General features: G+C 43.0%; 2 protein-coding genes across 3 annotated transcripts in view; one reads left to right on the top strand and one right to left on the bottom strand.

Moving 5' to 3' along the window:
* Window positions 1-3,413, bottom strand: part of NAE1 (NEDD8 activating enzyme E1 subunit 1) — a 30,110-nt gene extending 26,697 nt beyond the window's left edge. The window contains exon 1 of the mRNA XM_015292494.4: window positions 3,259-3,413. The gene's annotated coding sequence lies outside the window, so the exon portion shown is untranslated. The remainder of the gene's footprint in view (window positions 1-3,258) is intronic.
* Window positions 3,414-3,804: 391 nt separating this feature from the next.
* On the top strand, window positions 3,805-10,963 carry PDP2 (pyruvate dehyrogenase phosphatase catalytic subunit 2). Of its 2 annotated transcripts, none has more exons than XM_015292495.4 (2): window positions 3,805-3,909; window positions 6,113-10,963. In XM_015292495.4, exon 2 carries the CDS (start codon window positions 6,169-6,171, stop codon window positions 7,771-7,773), a length of 1,605 nt encoding a protein of 534 aa, XP_015147981.2. In that variant the 5' UTR covers window positions 3,805-3,909; window positions 6,113-6,168; the 3' UTR covers window positions 7,774-10,963. The 2 variants fall into 2 exon arrangements, with proteins under 2 accessions (XP_015147981.2, XP_015147982.2); XM_015292496.4 differs by having other exon boundaries at window positions 3,805-4,352.
* The last annotated feature ends 5,151 nt before the right edge of the window (window positions 10,964-16,114 follow it).

Here is a 16,114-nt window from a genome sequence, read left to right as displayed (position 1 = left end):
AACGCACACAGAGTCATGAGGGCTTTGTGTGCCAAAACCTAGGTTCAGTTTTTCCCAACTGCAACCATTTGCTCCAATAGAATAAAAAACTTATCTACAGAGTGTGCCCATCCTGTGACCTCGAACGTAGTGCTAAGCTTATTTAAGGGTGGTTTACTCATGAACAACAGAAGGGTAATATTTAGCTCACAAGGTTATTGCAAAAGCTTAGATACTGTAAGGAGCTTTAGATGCTGAATCCCACAGGGTGTTCAGTTTCTCGGAGATGCCTATTACACCTTGTTTTAGAAACACAATTTTATCTTATTTACAGCTTTTCTCAGTGTTTTTCTTTTTTTTTTTAAACTATTGTGAAAAAAAAATATACTCACAGAATGGCTGAAGTTGGGAGGGACCTTAAAGTTCATCCTGTTCCAGCCTCCCTGCTACCTGGGCCACATCCAACCTGGCCTTGAGCACCTCCAGGGTTGGGACATCCACAGCTCTGGGTAATGTGTGTCAGCCAGTGCCTCACTGCCCTCCGAGTAAATTCCTCTCTAGTGTGTAACCTCATGTCCCCTTTTTAGCTCTAAACTGCCCCTCTTTGTCCTGTCGCTATCACACTGCAAGAAGTACATCTCCCTTCTGCTTATAAAGTCCTTCCAAGCGCTGGAAGGCTGCAGTGAGGCCTCCCCGGCGCCTTCTCTGCTCCAGGCCGGACAAGTGCAGCTCTTGGAGCCTCCGCTCGCTCAGGAGGTGCTGCAGTCCCACCAGACCTGGCGCACCGTGCCGTGCTGCCCTGCACTTGGGACAGGGATGGAAATCCAACAGCAGTAACAGCCAGGCTGGAAATGCCGCCCGGTGGCTGCCTATTTCCTCTCCTCGCTGTTTCTTACACTCAAAATGCAACATTTTAAAGCTACTTAGCGACAATAGCACTGATGAGAGAAACCGTAACTTTGACAATGACTATTTCTGAAGTTGTAGGTGGCTATAATTGAGATCCCTGTGCCAGCTGTACACATGCAGCCCTTGAAACCTCTTTGTCAGATGAAAACTAATCTCACAAAACAAACTCAACAGGCAGTTGCATCGCGTGTGATCTCTTTCTCACTGGTAGGCCAGAGAGATCCTCTCCCTGATAAACTGCACACTCCATTACGCTTAACTGTTTGGCTTCAATAGCTCCAGCCAAGAGTCACCTGAGCTTTCCTACCCTCTGCAGACAGGAAGGTTTGTAGGCAGTTTCAGTGATAGAGCTGATGTGATCTAGCAGCAATTCGTGACGATAAGTGTAAGCTAACCTCAGCAAAAGCATTGGAAAAATGTTGTGAGGCACCTGGTCATGAGGCAGGGCTCATGGAGGTGCTCAGAGGTCAGAAAGATAGAAAAGTGACCATTCCAGTAAAAAAAGGGGGGAAAAAAAGCAAGAACAGAGATAAGCCTGAACAAAAAAATATCTCATCTTGTACTTCAGGTGGGCTCTTTTCCTCTCTGAATTCCTTCTGCAGGCAAAGGTGACCACTTCGTACAGCGCACTGCTGCACTCCACCTGCAATGCTGGGCCTCGTTTTCTCACTGCTTGAAAGGGAACAGCAGTAGATGGATGGGACCTGACCAGCTCCTCCAGAACTACCGCATGGCTGTAAGGCAGAGAACATTTATACCTCTGCTGCTCCCCTCGTAACACTGCTTGCACTACCTCCGAATTTTAATCACTGATTTCATCTCATGGTAATAGAATGGAATATTAAACACAGGAATTCAGGAGTTCCTCTGCTGGAGGTGAAAGAGGTGTAAGTTGGAGAAGAGGGAAGGAAGGTACTTTTCTACATAGGAGCACTTCAAACCAAGCCCATTTACAGAGGTACAGAACCCTGACTGAGCATGCATTTCACGTGACAGTGGTTTCTGGTTTAATTTGAAGCACTTTGTAAGCAAGATCTGGTAAAAATGATGACTGTGACATTAAGATCCAATCACGGCAAGTATATATATGCCTGCACACCAGCCCTGTCACTTAAATTGGGTAATCAGTTTAACCCCTGCAACCTCATTTATAGACGCACTGCTGATGTAACAGCAGGGGTTAAATGAAGGCGAAGAGCTGGGATGACAGTTGTCCAACTGCTGTTGCATTTACCTCTGTCTGTTGACATTTCTTGCAGCTTGTTTGCTTTTCCGGTGTTTGCATGTTTGTTTTAGATTATATAGGAAGATCAGAGACTGGAAATTTGTTTGGTAACCACACTGGGAATTGCAATTGCTTTAACAGACATTGTGAAAACTAATTTTTCCCAGTCTCATACATGATTGATTGATTGATTTATCTATTGCTGATTAGAGATCCCTGCATGTAAGGTGCTCACGTACCCTTTGTGAAAATTCAAACTGTTACATACAGCAAATAAAAGGCAAGACACTATTCATAGCACAGAATACACCTAGCAAACAACTGTTGTTTTGCAAGGCCCGAGCAGGAAGGCATCCAAGCATTGCATGCGTTTCCCTTCAAAAAGCCAGCCTAGGTGCACTGTTGTGCTCTTTGTGCCATGGCAAGTCCCAGCTGATCTGTGTTCTCCCAGACAGACCAGAGGCAATTCATTTGCAGCACCTACCCCCTGTGTGCGACGGCCACACACTCATTTCCTCAGGGCTCGGATCTGTGGCTGTTTTCTGACGTGCAGCACCAAACTAAATCCTTCTCCCCATTTCAGGAAAATATCAACTACACTTTTTCTCTTTGGAATAAAATTGTGTTTTTGAGCACCATGGCAACCAAACCATTGCTTCCATGGAAGGTTACAGTTCTCATCAGATATTCCTGAGGGTAAAAACACTGCACGCCTGAACAGTCCTGTTTCTTTCCTCACACCTCTCAGATGAGGTTTTATCACTGCTGCAATGGCACAAAAGCTAAAGAAGCCGGTGGGTTGGTAAGGGCTGACATGGAGGACCTCTTCAATCCAGCAATGTGTCAAAAGATCATTTCCACAGATGCTAAAATAACGTCCTGATTTTTTTCCTCTACAGTGACCTCACTCTTTTCCTTGTTTTGGCCTTCCTGTTGACATGAAACCAACTTTCACTGATACTACTTAAAAACCAAACCAAAGCAGGAGCAGCCAAAGCTCAGACTCGTGACGATGGCCACACGTCTCCCACTGGAGACCATCCGGGGGACGCATTTCCCTCACGCAGGACACCCGCAAGGCATTATTAACAAGAGGAACGCTTTGCTACCAGCAGCCAGTAGAATCCAAACTGAACTGGTCTTACCAAACGCCCGCCTTCGCTAAATCCCTGCTACAAACCGAGGCAGGGACGGCTCCGCAAGGCGCACTCGTTCACCGCCGTGCTGCAGGCCCGCTCCTTGGCGTGCTCGGCTTGCACGATGGCTCAGTGGAAACGCTAGCTCGGGCAAGAGAGCGGGCACGGGAAGCGGGAGCCTGCCACGTGAGCTGCAGCTGTGCTTGTTCCTAGCTTACAGGGCCTGACGCTTTCTAAGGCGCTTTGTAACTTTGACAACCATCAGCCGGCGGCACCGGCCCGGCACGACGTGGGACCGCCGCCCCCCGGCCTGTACCTCGCCCCTCCGCGGCCACAGCTCGCTCCCGAAGGCACGCACCGCGGAGGAGAACATGGCGCAGGGCCGGGCACGGCGCTCCACGCCCCGCCCGCTCTCAGCCACCGCCCCTCTCGGCCCGTCCCGCCGCGTCCCCGCAGGAACCCGCGGCCCCGCCCCGCCGCCGCAGTCCGTCGGGGCGGAGCTCGGGGGGCGGCTCCGCTGTCGGCGGCGCGGGTTGGGCGGCGGGGCCGTCAGTCAGCGCCCAGCGCCGTACCGCGCCGGACGGCCCGGAAGGAGCGGGCGGCGGCCGTTTGGCGGTGGCTGTGCGCCCCGCGTTCGGGGGACGGAGCCGCGGGGGTGAGGTGGGTGCGCGGGACCGGGGGCTCGGGCACAACGGTGGGGTGGCGGCAGGGAGGGGAGGTGCGCAATTAACGCCGTGGGTGTCCGGCGCTTTGTTGGGGAACGGTCTCCCCCGCTCCCTGCGGCCGCCCGGAGGGCTCCGGGCCGCGGTGCGGGGCAGCTCGGGCTTTTCCCGCTGGCACTAACGCGGCTGAGGAGGAAGTGCCGCTGTTGGTGCGGAGCGGTAGGCGTGCCGCGCGGGGAGCTGAGCTTTATGTAATTGGCTCTTGCATCACGGGCTTCAGCGCGTTGCCTTTATTAGCAACGGCCGCTCGTCGGTACGGTTCGTCCCGGGCAGCAGCAGCGCAGTCCGTGCCCCGCGGTGCGCTCCGTGCGGGCGGCGTTGTCCGGTCGGGCGCGGCTCTCGGCAGCGATAGGCGGCTGCTGCGGGGACACCGACCCGCTGGTGAGCGGATGGTCCGAGCGGGGGAGGGCTGGGTTTGCGTAACGGGCCGTTTCTGTGAGCTTTTTCAGTCGAGAATACAAAAGTCATCATTGTTTGTGTCCCAGCTGGCTCAGAAGGTTGGGACCAGAAAGAAGAAATAGAGTGGGCAGTGGCCTGGGAGAGGTTGGCCGTGAAGGTTTGTTTGGTGCTGCTGCTGTGCTTTGGTTCGCTGTTGTTGGAGTGGGCAGCGCCAGCTGTCTTCCCCTTACCTTTGTTTAGGTTGTACTCTGTGTGCAGCGGAGCAGAAGGTGCTGTCAGGGGATGTCGTTGTCCCGGGAGGCTTCGGGCACGCACTGAGCAGTGAACTGACTTATGTGCCACTGCCATCTGCCTCCGGGTGGCAGCAGTAAAACTGTGAGTCCGAGCCTGTCCTCCTGGGGCCCCCAGGCGGTGGGAGCTCGCTGCTCTTCCCCTCAGTTGGCCATGGTGGTACGCTTTTGTGTTCCAGATGGGATTTCAGTAAAGTCCTTGGGTTGTATCAGTTTGCTTTTTGTTTAGAATAGTTCAAGTTTGTTTTTAGCTCCTGCTGGTTTCTCAGAACAACTCTTTATGCAGCTGTCTGGACTGACTTCTTGCTACTTCTCTCCAGGTGCCCTGCTAACACAGCAGTATTGCAGTGGCCCGTGGCACCTCTGGGCTAAGCCCTGGAGCACCTAATGCCAGCAGCAGCCTCAAGTGGTGCAGAGCTCCTGGAAAACTGTAACTGGTTGCCAATGCGATCTTCTGGGAGTAACTGTATTTGCAGTGCTACAACACGGTTAGCTGTTCAAATCCCTGGGGCAATCTCTGTTGTGTAGTAAGCATCTGGTTGTGCTTAGCAGCAGTTTGTGCTTCCCCCACCTTGAACACCTGATTTAAAGGAGGAAGCGATAGGATGGACCTCTTTCCTGGAAACAGAAGTACCTCAGATGCCCCAGGTTTCACTGCTTTTGGCAGCAGAGCTCTTCACTGCTGCTTGTTTTAATTGCTTTTTAAATGAGCGTGACTATCTGGAAGCTGTAAAGGTCACCAATAAAACTGTGCTATAACTTCCTTATTGTCTAAGTGCACAGTGCTGTGATAAACAGTAAAACTTGACTTCAGCTGTGCAGAAATCCTACCTGTGTTAAGGCCTGGAAGGTATAAAAAGAGTCAAGCACATAAGCTGGAACAGAATTAGAAAGGCAGGCTAGCTTGCTCCAGAGAAGAAGATCATGGCAAGTTACATAAAATGTTAATCTGCTTGCTGTTCCTTTCAGTTTTTCTGTAGGATTTGAGTACTCTTTGTTCTGATATTTAAGGTGTATTAATAGAGCTGGACTGTAGCAGTCTTAAAAGTTGGCCATTAATTGCCACTTAGGCTGAAAAACTTAGAGGAGTTTGTTTCCTCTGTATGTTGTTACACGAGGCCTTTCACTGAAAAGTTGCATTTCTTGTAATGTTGGAGCTTCTACTTAGCCTTGCTGTAATGACAAAAAAAAGCAAAACAAAAACCTGGCAAATAAAAATCAGCTTTTCTGATGAATGAATTGGTAAGAGACAGTCATAAGCTAAGTTAAATTCACCGAGGTTGTAATTAAGTAATGGAAATTGTATCCCTTCTTAGATATTTGTATCCGTAGCAGTTTTGAACATCTCTGTGAGCTCTAGACTTCTTCGTATTGCTGTACAGAAAACTGCCATATAGAAAGCATCTTGTGAAACTTGCAAGTTGTATACCTTTGTTTTTTTTTTTATTGCAGACTATAAGGACATCCTGTTTGATTGAAAGAAGTTGCTCCTGCTTGTGGAGTGACTTATGATGTCAAGAACTGTATCATCCTGGATCTTAGGCTCAGCAAGGAACAGCTTTGTTTTACAAAGAAGAGGACGTTTGTATTCCATATGTGTCCCAAACAGACACAAAATAAAATGGAAGCTTGTTTTCTCCAAAACACTTCTCTACCCTGCTGGGACCTGCAGCCTAGACAATACTTTCTCCTTGAGAAAAGCATTCAGACACACCTCCACTGAAGAAGAAGAGTTCTCTTTCCAGTTGTCTCCATCACAAATCAACGATATACTCAGAGCAGGTGAATTATCCCATAAAATACTGGATTCGAGTTGTAAAAGTGCTAATTCTGTGTTGAAGTTTGAAAGTAACCAACTGGCATCCAATACTCCTATTGAAGACCGCAGGAGTGCAGCCACTTGCTTGCAGACCAGGGGGATGATGTTCGGTGTCTTTGATGGCCATGCTGGTTCTGCTTGTGCTCAGGCAGTAAGTGAAAGACTACTTCATTATATAGCAGTTTCTCTCATGTCTCGACAAACTCTGGAAGAGATGGAGCTTGCTGTGGAGTGCATGAAACCAGTTATTCCTATTCTGCAGTTGCACAAACATCCAAACGATGTAGCGTATCGAGAAATGACTTCACAGTATTTTGAGAGCCTGCGAGTTTACTGGCAGCATTTACTGGACCTAGACATTGAGCCAGGGTTTAGTTTGGAAGAAGCCATGATAAGTGCATTCAAACGGTTAGACTCGGACATATCACTGGAAGTTCAGGCTCCCCAGGAAAATGAATTGGTGAGAAACACTGCCCTTCAGGTAGCTTTTTCTGGCGCAACAGCATGTGTAGCCCACATTGATGGTGTTCACCTGCATGTTGCAAATGCTGGTGATTGCAGAGCAATTTTAGGGGTTCATGAAGAAGACGGAACTTGGTCTACTCTCCCTCTAACACGAGACCACAATGCCTATGATGAATCTGAAATCAGAAGACTAAAGAGAGAACATCCGAGATCTGAAGAGAAAACACTATTTGTGAATGACAGATTACTGGGGATTCTCATGCCCTCCAGAGCTTTTGGAGATGTGCAACTAAAATGGAGTAAAGAACTGCAACACAGTGTTCTTGAGAATAGCTGTGATGTTGGGGCTTTAAATATTTATCATTACGTTCCTCCAAACTACCATACACCCCCATATTTAACAGCAGAGCCTGAAGTCACGTACCACAAACTAAGAGGCAAGGATAAGTTTCTCATTATTGCTTCGGATGGACTATGGGAAATGCTCAGTAACGAAGAGGTTGTAAAACTAGTAGCTGGACACCTTACAGAGCTTAATGTGCAGAAACCACAACTGGCATTTGAGAAACCAGTTAATTTGGGTTATTTGCACAACCTGTTACTTCAGAGGAAAAACAGGGGTATTACCTCACTGGACCAGAACATAGCGACGCATTTAATACGGCATGCAATTGGGAATAATGAATATGGGGAAGTGGACCAGGAGAAACTTGCTGCAATGCTGACACTGCCTGAAGACCTCGCAAGAATGTACAGAGATGATATCACAATTACTGTAGTGTATTTCAATTCAGAAGCAATTGAAAATTATTACAGAAACAACGAATAGACTTGGACTGCTGCTATTCTGTACTGCTAGCCAACTTTGATATTGAAACCATTACTGTTTTTCCTTGATAGTCAAGCTGTTACCAGTGCTAGAAACCTTTTTATTACTTACTAGTTCTGCAAAAAAAAAAAAGCTTCTGCAAGTGAATTTGTTGACAGTTCCCTGGATTTCCACTCTGAAGAAAAATGTTTTGATGAAAGTTCACTGCAATGCAGCTGAACTAAACATTGTTGACTCAGTTCTGATTCCATGGGAACTGCTGGTAAAATTTTGCAACTGAACAAAGGAGACAAATTTGAGTTAGGCTGTTAAAACTTAATAGGCAGGTGGGTAATACCTGTAGCTGTGTGGAGTGTAGGGAAGTCCTGCTGTTATAGAAAATGAATAGCATTCCCCTGAAGCACTGTAGCTGAGTTCAGTAAACTACCAAACCTTTATTTGATGTGACAGTGTCAGGTATTCACCTTGTGTATGTGAAGCTTTGTTTTAGAGACAGCACTAAGGGAGGTGATTCAGGCAGCCCTGAGGCTGTTGGACACTTTTTCCTACAGTTTTTCTAAGCTAAGAAACAAAACTGTATTTTCTTCAACAGTGATGTAAGTGTGAATGCGCATTCTCTTAACGGTGCGTGGATTTGTATCACAACATGTGGCTCAAATGCGCACAAGGGACTCAGTGGTCCTCTGCTCAGGAATTAACGTTTGAAATTCAAGCATTCATTCATCTATTGCTTAGAGAATAAATACTTTGTTTTAAGTATAGATCTATGAAATGCTGCATATGAAATCCGACTGTAAGTTAAGTGAGGTTTGACAGATTGAGAAGATAAAGAGTGCATCTAAAGGTAAATACAACAGAACACCTTTGTCTTCAGATTTGACTTGGAGTACAGAAGTGCTGTTGTTTCACTAAAACGTTTAATCTCTTTAATTTTGCCTTTGAACATCAGCTTGTTATTATAGCTACAGATACTTTCTTTAATGAATGTATGTTCTAATCTCTGAATGTATACTTCCGTGCATTTTAAAACGGTGTGATACTGTTTTCTGGAGTGGTTATCCAAAACTTGCAACAAACTGTGCTTAAATTTCACATATGGTGTTCTCCTGTGGCTCTTTTCTTTGTTTATGCACATTAGGAACTGTTGGCAGCAAAAACGTGTACTGGGAGTATGGGGCTATTCACTGCTGTTCTGTTGTGTGAGAACCTGTGTGGATGTGGCAGAGAAGATGCAAATAACTTTTTTTTATTTCACTGAATGCATTATCCTTCTGCACTTTTACAGATGAAAAAGTACTTCAGTTTTCATTTTTGAAGTTTTAAGTGAAGTTTTAAGCAGAGTAGATCTTATGCATAAACTTGTAGTAGCTGTGGGTTTGGAGCTTTCCATATACTTTTTTTTTCCTCCACGTAAAACTTATTAATGCTTTTTTTTTTCTTTTTGGCATCTAATTCATCTGTTCTTAAAATAGTTTTTAGTTTCTTATTAAGTGCTCATACTTTCGACTATGTGTGACAGGATGTAATTCAGTATTACAGTTGCAAACACTGAATGCTAACTTAACAACAACAAAAAACTTTTGCTTCAGAAAAGGCTTCTTCATCCAGTACATACTGCAGTACGTGTAGCAATTCAGATGGTGGACAAGTAGTTGTGTTTTTTGAATGAAGTGAGCAGCATATGGTGCCAGCAAAACTGTATTGGCATGAGACATCTGAGGTTTAGGTTTTTGTGTTGGGGACTGCTGGAGGGCTTTAGGTGTGTGCAGCATCTCATGAGGGATGCTGAAATTCTTGTCGCTTGGGTCCAATAACTTAAAATATACCCACTTCCTGGGACTGGAACTATGGAGACAAAAATGTCGTATACCAGGAAACAAACAATGATAGTCAGGCTATGAGTTAACCTTAGAAAGGGTTGAGCCTGTCTGCAGGGTGATTGGGTGAAGAGGAGCATTATTAAACAGTATTCCTGAATCCCTTTGGCTTTGAGTGAGTTGTTCCATTTGCTCTGAAAATACCTTGCCTTTACTTACATGCTTAATTGCTTTGATTTTTAGATGTAAAGCATGTGTTACTAGACTACCTCTTCATAAGGAAATTACTTAACCGTGTGGCTGGAGGAACAAAGGGCCTAAACCAAATCACATTAGAACTGGTATGAAGATACAATTCTTATGAAGGTTATTAGAAAACTTGTGATGTACAGCAAAGCACCTAGTACAAGGGACACAGAAATAGGCTATTCTGTTCTTTTCTCAAGTAGAGACAGAGGTGAAATCTGCATTGTCCTTGGAAAGAGTTGTCGTAGCACTCTATCATGTAAGTGTTACTCATAAATATGCTCTTGTACAGGTTGTTGTATAATTGCAGCTGCTAGTTGATGATTGTTTTAGGGAATCCACTTCACAGTAAGAAGAGTACTACTTCTAATTTCCCATTAGTTTTGCTCAGTTTGACACACAGCATTATCTTTATCCTGGAGTGGAAAAAGATAACATTAAACCAGTTAGTTCGTTTTGTTTAAAAAGCAAATCATAGATTGAACCATGTGTTCCCTGGAATTTGTTGCAGGCTGATGACAACAACGTGTCCTGACGTGTAAAGAAAATAAATATGTTTGAATTAGATCACAGACATCTTCATTTCTAAGTGCAAACACAGCTAATAGGTATTAATAAACATTGTATTTTGTGACTTTGGGAATCAACAATGTTTAAATCTGACAACGTAATGCCTTAATGTACTTGTGCAAGCACTCTGATGTGAGGACTTGAAAGCACATTTAGGTGCAAGTCCTGCAGTATCCATCGAGTTTGGAGTGTTTATCTGTAAGTACTGTGACTGTCTAAAGAAGCGGTAGTCAAAAATGTTCAACAAAATTATGTTTCTCAAAAGCTGGTGTCTCAGGTGGGTGTTCTGCCACGTAGGTAACACAGCTGAGATTAAGCGTGGATGTAAGTACTAACAGAAATTCTTCCCTAATGTTTAAACCTTGAGTTGAAGTACAATTTTGCCACTTTGTTTTTTCTTCAAAACTCTTATTCCATGTTCCCAAACGATTATGGTTATTCATGGTTATCAGTATACAAATGTTCGGGCCTTCATCATCTATTTGATTTTTTTTTTGTAACTACTTTGCAAACTGGGGAAAATCACTGTTTTTGTAAATAAAAATATTTATGCCACACTTGAAGTTTAAAGTGGGTTTTATAAATGGATGGAAGATTTAATGTTGTGGTTGCTTTATCAGAACCTGGCATTCTTTCTGCTGAACGCTCACATGAAAATACACTAGATTCCTGTGCAGAGAAGGTAAATATTCAAGCTCAGATAAAAATAAATAGTTGAAATAGGCTCTGTTAGTTTCTTTACAAGACTGTACCTATGCTGTACTCTCACAATGTAAATAACTGTTAATACATAATGACATCTTGGGATCATTGAGGTTCCATTAAATTAACCAGTCAGCAGAGGGAGCATGTGTTCCCTGACCAGAATAGCCTGTGTGTGCTTTAGTAGATCTCACAGTCTACACAGAAATATTACATCTCTCATAGGCTCACGTACACGTTGTTCACTTGTGGTTAAAAATCATTTCAGCATTAACACTGTGTGTGCTGTAACAGTAAGGTAGGCTATTTAAGCTTTGAGTGTATGTGCATGTGTGTGTGTATATACACATACTTGGAATTTTAGTCAAACAAAGGCTATTTGACATTAAAATTCTTCTGAGAGGAGCTGAATGCAGAACTGCTAACATCTTGTTTTGTCAGCATGCTGTTTCTGTGCAATCTTCTACTGTAATGCCTCAGCAGAGAAAGCAGAAAAGTATCCAAGGGGTGTGTTGGTCTTAAGGCTACAAACGATGGTTTGACATGAACAAGAAGTGTTTTTTCTTTGTATTTGCTGCTGAGAAGTTAACTTCCACATAAGTATAATTGTCATATGAAACACTTGATATTTTACTAAATCCTTGTCTATCTTGGAGGGCCCGTTCAAGCTGCTACTGTCAGATCTCTGCAGTTATCAGCCAGGTAAGAGAGTCTTATTTCTTGTTGCATTAGTTAGCTGCTGTTCAGCAACTTTATGGCCCTTTGGCCCCTGCCAGATCTCTGTGCTAACAATCATCTGGGCATCTGCTCGAGTTTGGCTTCTTTGAGTCTGTGATATTGGAGGCTCTCAGAATGCTTTGGCTGAGGCCCTTCTAATGACTTGAAGGGAAAAGATGAATGAGGGCAAAGCAGTTGCAGAAAGGAAGCAGCATAATGATTCTTATTTGGATTAAGGAAATAAACTTTTTAACTGGGCATTTCTTAAAGAGGAAAAACTTTTTTTTTTTTACCTTGTAGTTATTTTTCTGAATTAGAAAGAATGTGGGATGGGGGCAGAGGAGGAATGTCAGTGAGCAAGGCTAAAAGGTGCTGGAAAGACAGGCAGCAAACAAGTGAGCAAACGGAGTGAGCTAGTTAGCTCAGACTGACTTCAAACTTCTCTCACACCAGCCAAAAGATGCTAGCTGTGGAAACACGTTGTAGGCATCAGAAACCACTTACTGTCAGCTGAGGAGGAGGTGAGCTCTGACAACAGAACCTTTGATATTCTCTTCTATTTTTGTTCAGTGTGTTCCACTTTTTGCTCTCTGAAATGGCTCTTGTTGCTGTGGAGTAGCTCTTAGATCATGACTTCATGCTCCACGGTTTGGAGGTGTTTTTATTTATCAAAAAGGATTTCAATTTGATTGCTTTAACTGAGTCTTTGATTACCAAACAGTAGAACCACGGTTGGCCAGAAGATGTCAGTTGAGTTTTGCAGGAGAGCTATGTTGTACTGATGACTTTAATGTTTTTACCTTTAGGTATGTGTCCCTAACAAATGAATTCCGGGTGCTGCTGATAACAAAACAAAACCCCCCAGAACTGGGTAATTTAAACAAGGATTTGATAAACTTCAGGTTTTTTTGTTTGTTTGTTTTGCCGAAGTTGGTTTTTTAACGGCTCAAGTAACCAAAGTGATTAAGCTTTAGAGAAAACCATTTCCTTGTCTTGGCATTGCTAGATGCAAGGCAGTGAAACCTCTTTCCTGAAGTCTTCAATTGCAGAAGAAAGAAAAACTGCTTCCTAAGCTGAAGAACTGTTTGCTGAAGTGTTACCTGCCTGCCTGGCTTCTGCTGTCATGCAGTTTGAATGCTGCAGATGGTCACATTTGCCCCATGGCTATGCAGTGATTTAGGATGTTAGCTTTTGCAAGGAATTCTGTTTTGGAAATTAAAGAGAACTGAGGAGCCTTGCTTTTTTGATATGATGGAGGTCTACTCTTAAATCTTGGTATCTTGGTGTTCAGAAAGACATTTTGATCTTTTGGTTCACCCTCAGTGTCAGGTGGAATTCTGGAAAAAAATGAAGGCTTGAGGAATAGATAGGTGTTACATTAAATATTATCTGCATTTCTTCTGGACATATGTACCTCCACTGGATGCTGCTAACTATTGAAGCTTGCATCTCGTATTCTTGCTGTTGCCCTCTCCACCTCTAACCCTTTCTTTCTCTTCATTACTCCACAGTGATTAGTTCTGTTTCTTGTTCTGGGCAGATACTTCAAGAAAAAGGGGCAACACTGCTTTCTCTTGGACCAACATAAAGGCTGATGTGTCCTTCCTCCACACACAGCAGGGGAGGGAATTCTAAGACGTGCTTTCAGCCTGGTGCACACTGAAGTGATGCTGCAAGCAGCAAAATAAAAGCTCTTTCAACAATTTGGCTGCTTTACAGCAATGCAGTATAGTCCAGCAAGTATCAAAGATCTGAAGAATTGGTGATACAGGCTTTGTCCTCTGTGTCATCACAGGTAAGAGATGGACTGTCCTTGCAGGCTCATTTTACCTTCTGTTTAATGCCAAACTTCAGTCTGAGGTAGGTTTGAGCCTCTGTTTCTCATTGCTTACCATGGAAGTGAACTAATTCAGACAGTGCTGGCACCTCAACTGAAAGATTAAAATGATGGGTGGAATTGGAGCAGAACAAGGCTGCTGTGTTGGGGTTAGAGCTGATCCTCTGTGGAATAGCTCTATACTAAGACTTGGGTCAGATTCTGATCTCAAAACATTTGATTTATTTGCTGATCTGACCTTTCATGTGCTTTTTCTATTAAAAATGAAATTGAGTCATTTTGTTAAGTTTTCAGAGGATGTACATCAAGATTGAAATTTGATAGGGTTGGAGCTTATGCTGCATTTTATTAATTTAAACAAAATAAAAATGAGGTTAGCTATTCTTTTGGCAAGCTTATGTTAAGCATATAAAAGCTATGCATCCATCCCTAACTCTGATGTTTTCATGCATTAAAGAAACTGTTTGCCAGTGGTTTTCTTTGGTCTTTTGGGAATTCCTGTGTAAATTCTCATTTTGAATTAAAGGTATTTGCAGTTTTCACTTAACTATGAAAATAGTTGTGTATATTTCCTGAAGACCCTGAAAATATGCCTAACACCACAGAAAAGATTATTTATTTTTATTGTAACTTTGTTTAAAGTAAGTCTTGTGTCTTTGAAATGCTTGGCTGTGGGTTGTATGGTAATAGCTTGCACTACTCAATATTCCAAAAGTTTCTTTTGTGACATTACACAGAAAAGAGCGGAGGACCTCTGTAAAAACTGCAAAAACAATGCTATGTATCTCCCCTTTTCCAACTATGTTAAAAAAAGAAGTATGGAGTTCAATTACATTTTAACTTCTGTGTGTGGTTTTCCAGTCATGTGACATAGAAGTAGGTGTCCTCAATTATCAGCATTTCCTTCTCTGGAGTCCTAGTTAATTTTTAATTTTTTTTTCCATTCAGGCTTTTAGAGGCATCCTATTGTTGCTTTCAGTGAATGCTAGTAATAAATATTTCTACATTATTTACCTGCCAACTCATCTTTTATTCATTGTGCTGATGAAAACAATCTCATCTGAAATTTCTTTTGCTCAAAAAGTTCAAAAACTTCACAGATACAGTAGATTCCTTTTCAGCTCAGTGTGAAGATTTTCTATTGCTTTGCTAAACATTTTTTAATAAACTAGAAATTGTCAAGTTCTGGTTTTTAACTGAAGCAGTAGGAAGCAACCTTGTACATAAAGAGCAGGTTCACTTGCTGCTATATTTTTGTCATTTCAAGGTGCCAATAGTGTACTAAAAACACCTATGGCTACCTCTTAAAAAAAAAAAATTAGTTCTCTGTTGTGGAGTGGAAAATGCATTGCTGTGCTCTCTCTTGATCACATGGAAGTTTACTGCCACAAGATCCTGGGATAGAGTCCAGAGTCAATTGACCTCTCCTTGAAACACTTGGAATGGGTGAGTCTGAAACTCCTATATGCATGCATTCTATTTGCAGAGGAGATGCAGCTGTAGGTGTGCAGTACCCATGACTCTAGGGATTATAGATTTATATTCTAATGGTGATGTAAGAGTATTTTAACTATTCTCTGATAGAGCGCATTTTTATCACTGGGCAGTTTTTGAACTTTTTTTTAGCAGTAATGGTTTAGATCAATAATCTATTGATAGCTTATTCAAGCTGAAAGTTTCTATTCATCCTCACCAAGAAGGGTATTTCCACTGTTCATTATTATGTGCAGCCTCCATTTCAACTCTGAACTCATAAATCATAAATGAATGTGAAGTATTCATTTCTCTCTTTCAGCACTACCTTTATCTAATATTTGCTGACAGGGCTCGTAACTTATTTTTGAGTGCAATCAGACCTTGCTTTATGAACAGAATTCGTTGTTGGAAAGGATTCTGTAAATAGAACTTAGGGGGAGCCAAAATGAGAAATTCTATCTCATTAGCATCTTTGCTGGAAAAATCTGATCTAACGCACAGGATTTTGAGCTGGTAGAAATACAAGCAAATTTCAAAAACGGTTCTAAAGGGTTGTACTCTGAAAAGACTGTTACTGTGTTACTGTTAAGGGTGATAGAAAGGGAAAAGAGATTGAGGGTAGTATATATTAGAATAAGAGGAGAAAAAAACTATGTTGATATTACAGAAAAAGTATGTATACAGTGGGTTATCTTCTGGTATTTTGAGTTGTCCTCTTCAGATGAGGCTTGCATGAAATCAAAATAATGTTACAAAATAGCTCTGCTTCGTCATATGTAAGAGGCAGATATGTCTCCTCTAGCAATGCTAGGTACTGAAGTGGTAAAGCAAATTTATGGAGAACTGATTCTATTTCAGCATCTCAAGGAGGATTACTAATGGAAAATACATTAATCCTCTAAACTATCTAGTCTCATGGAAGACTAAAGGCTTATTGCATCAGCCTAGAAATATGTCCTCTGGGGACAATGTGAGG

This window comes from Gallus gallus, chromosome 11 (assembly GCF_016699485.2).
Source record: "Gallus gallus isolate bGalGal1 chromosome 11, bGalGal1.mat.broiler.GRCg7b, whole genome shotgun sequence".
In the NCBI taxonomy this organism is placed as follows: Eukaryota; Metazoa; Chordata; class Aves; order Galliformes; family Phasianidae; genus Gallus; species Gallus gallus.
Note: the sequence above shows the minus strand (reverse complement) of the source record. Positions and strands in the feature narration are given on the sequence as shown.

Excerpts from the sequence above, each read along its gene's own strand:
- PDP2 (XM_015292495.4), top strand. The coding sequence starts at position 6,169 with ATGATGTCAAGAACTGTATCATCCTGGATCTTAGGCTCAGCAAGGAAC.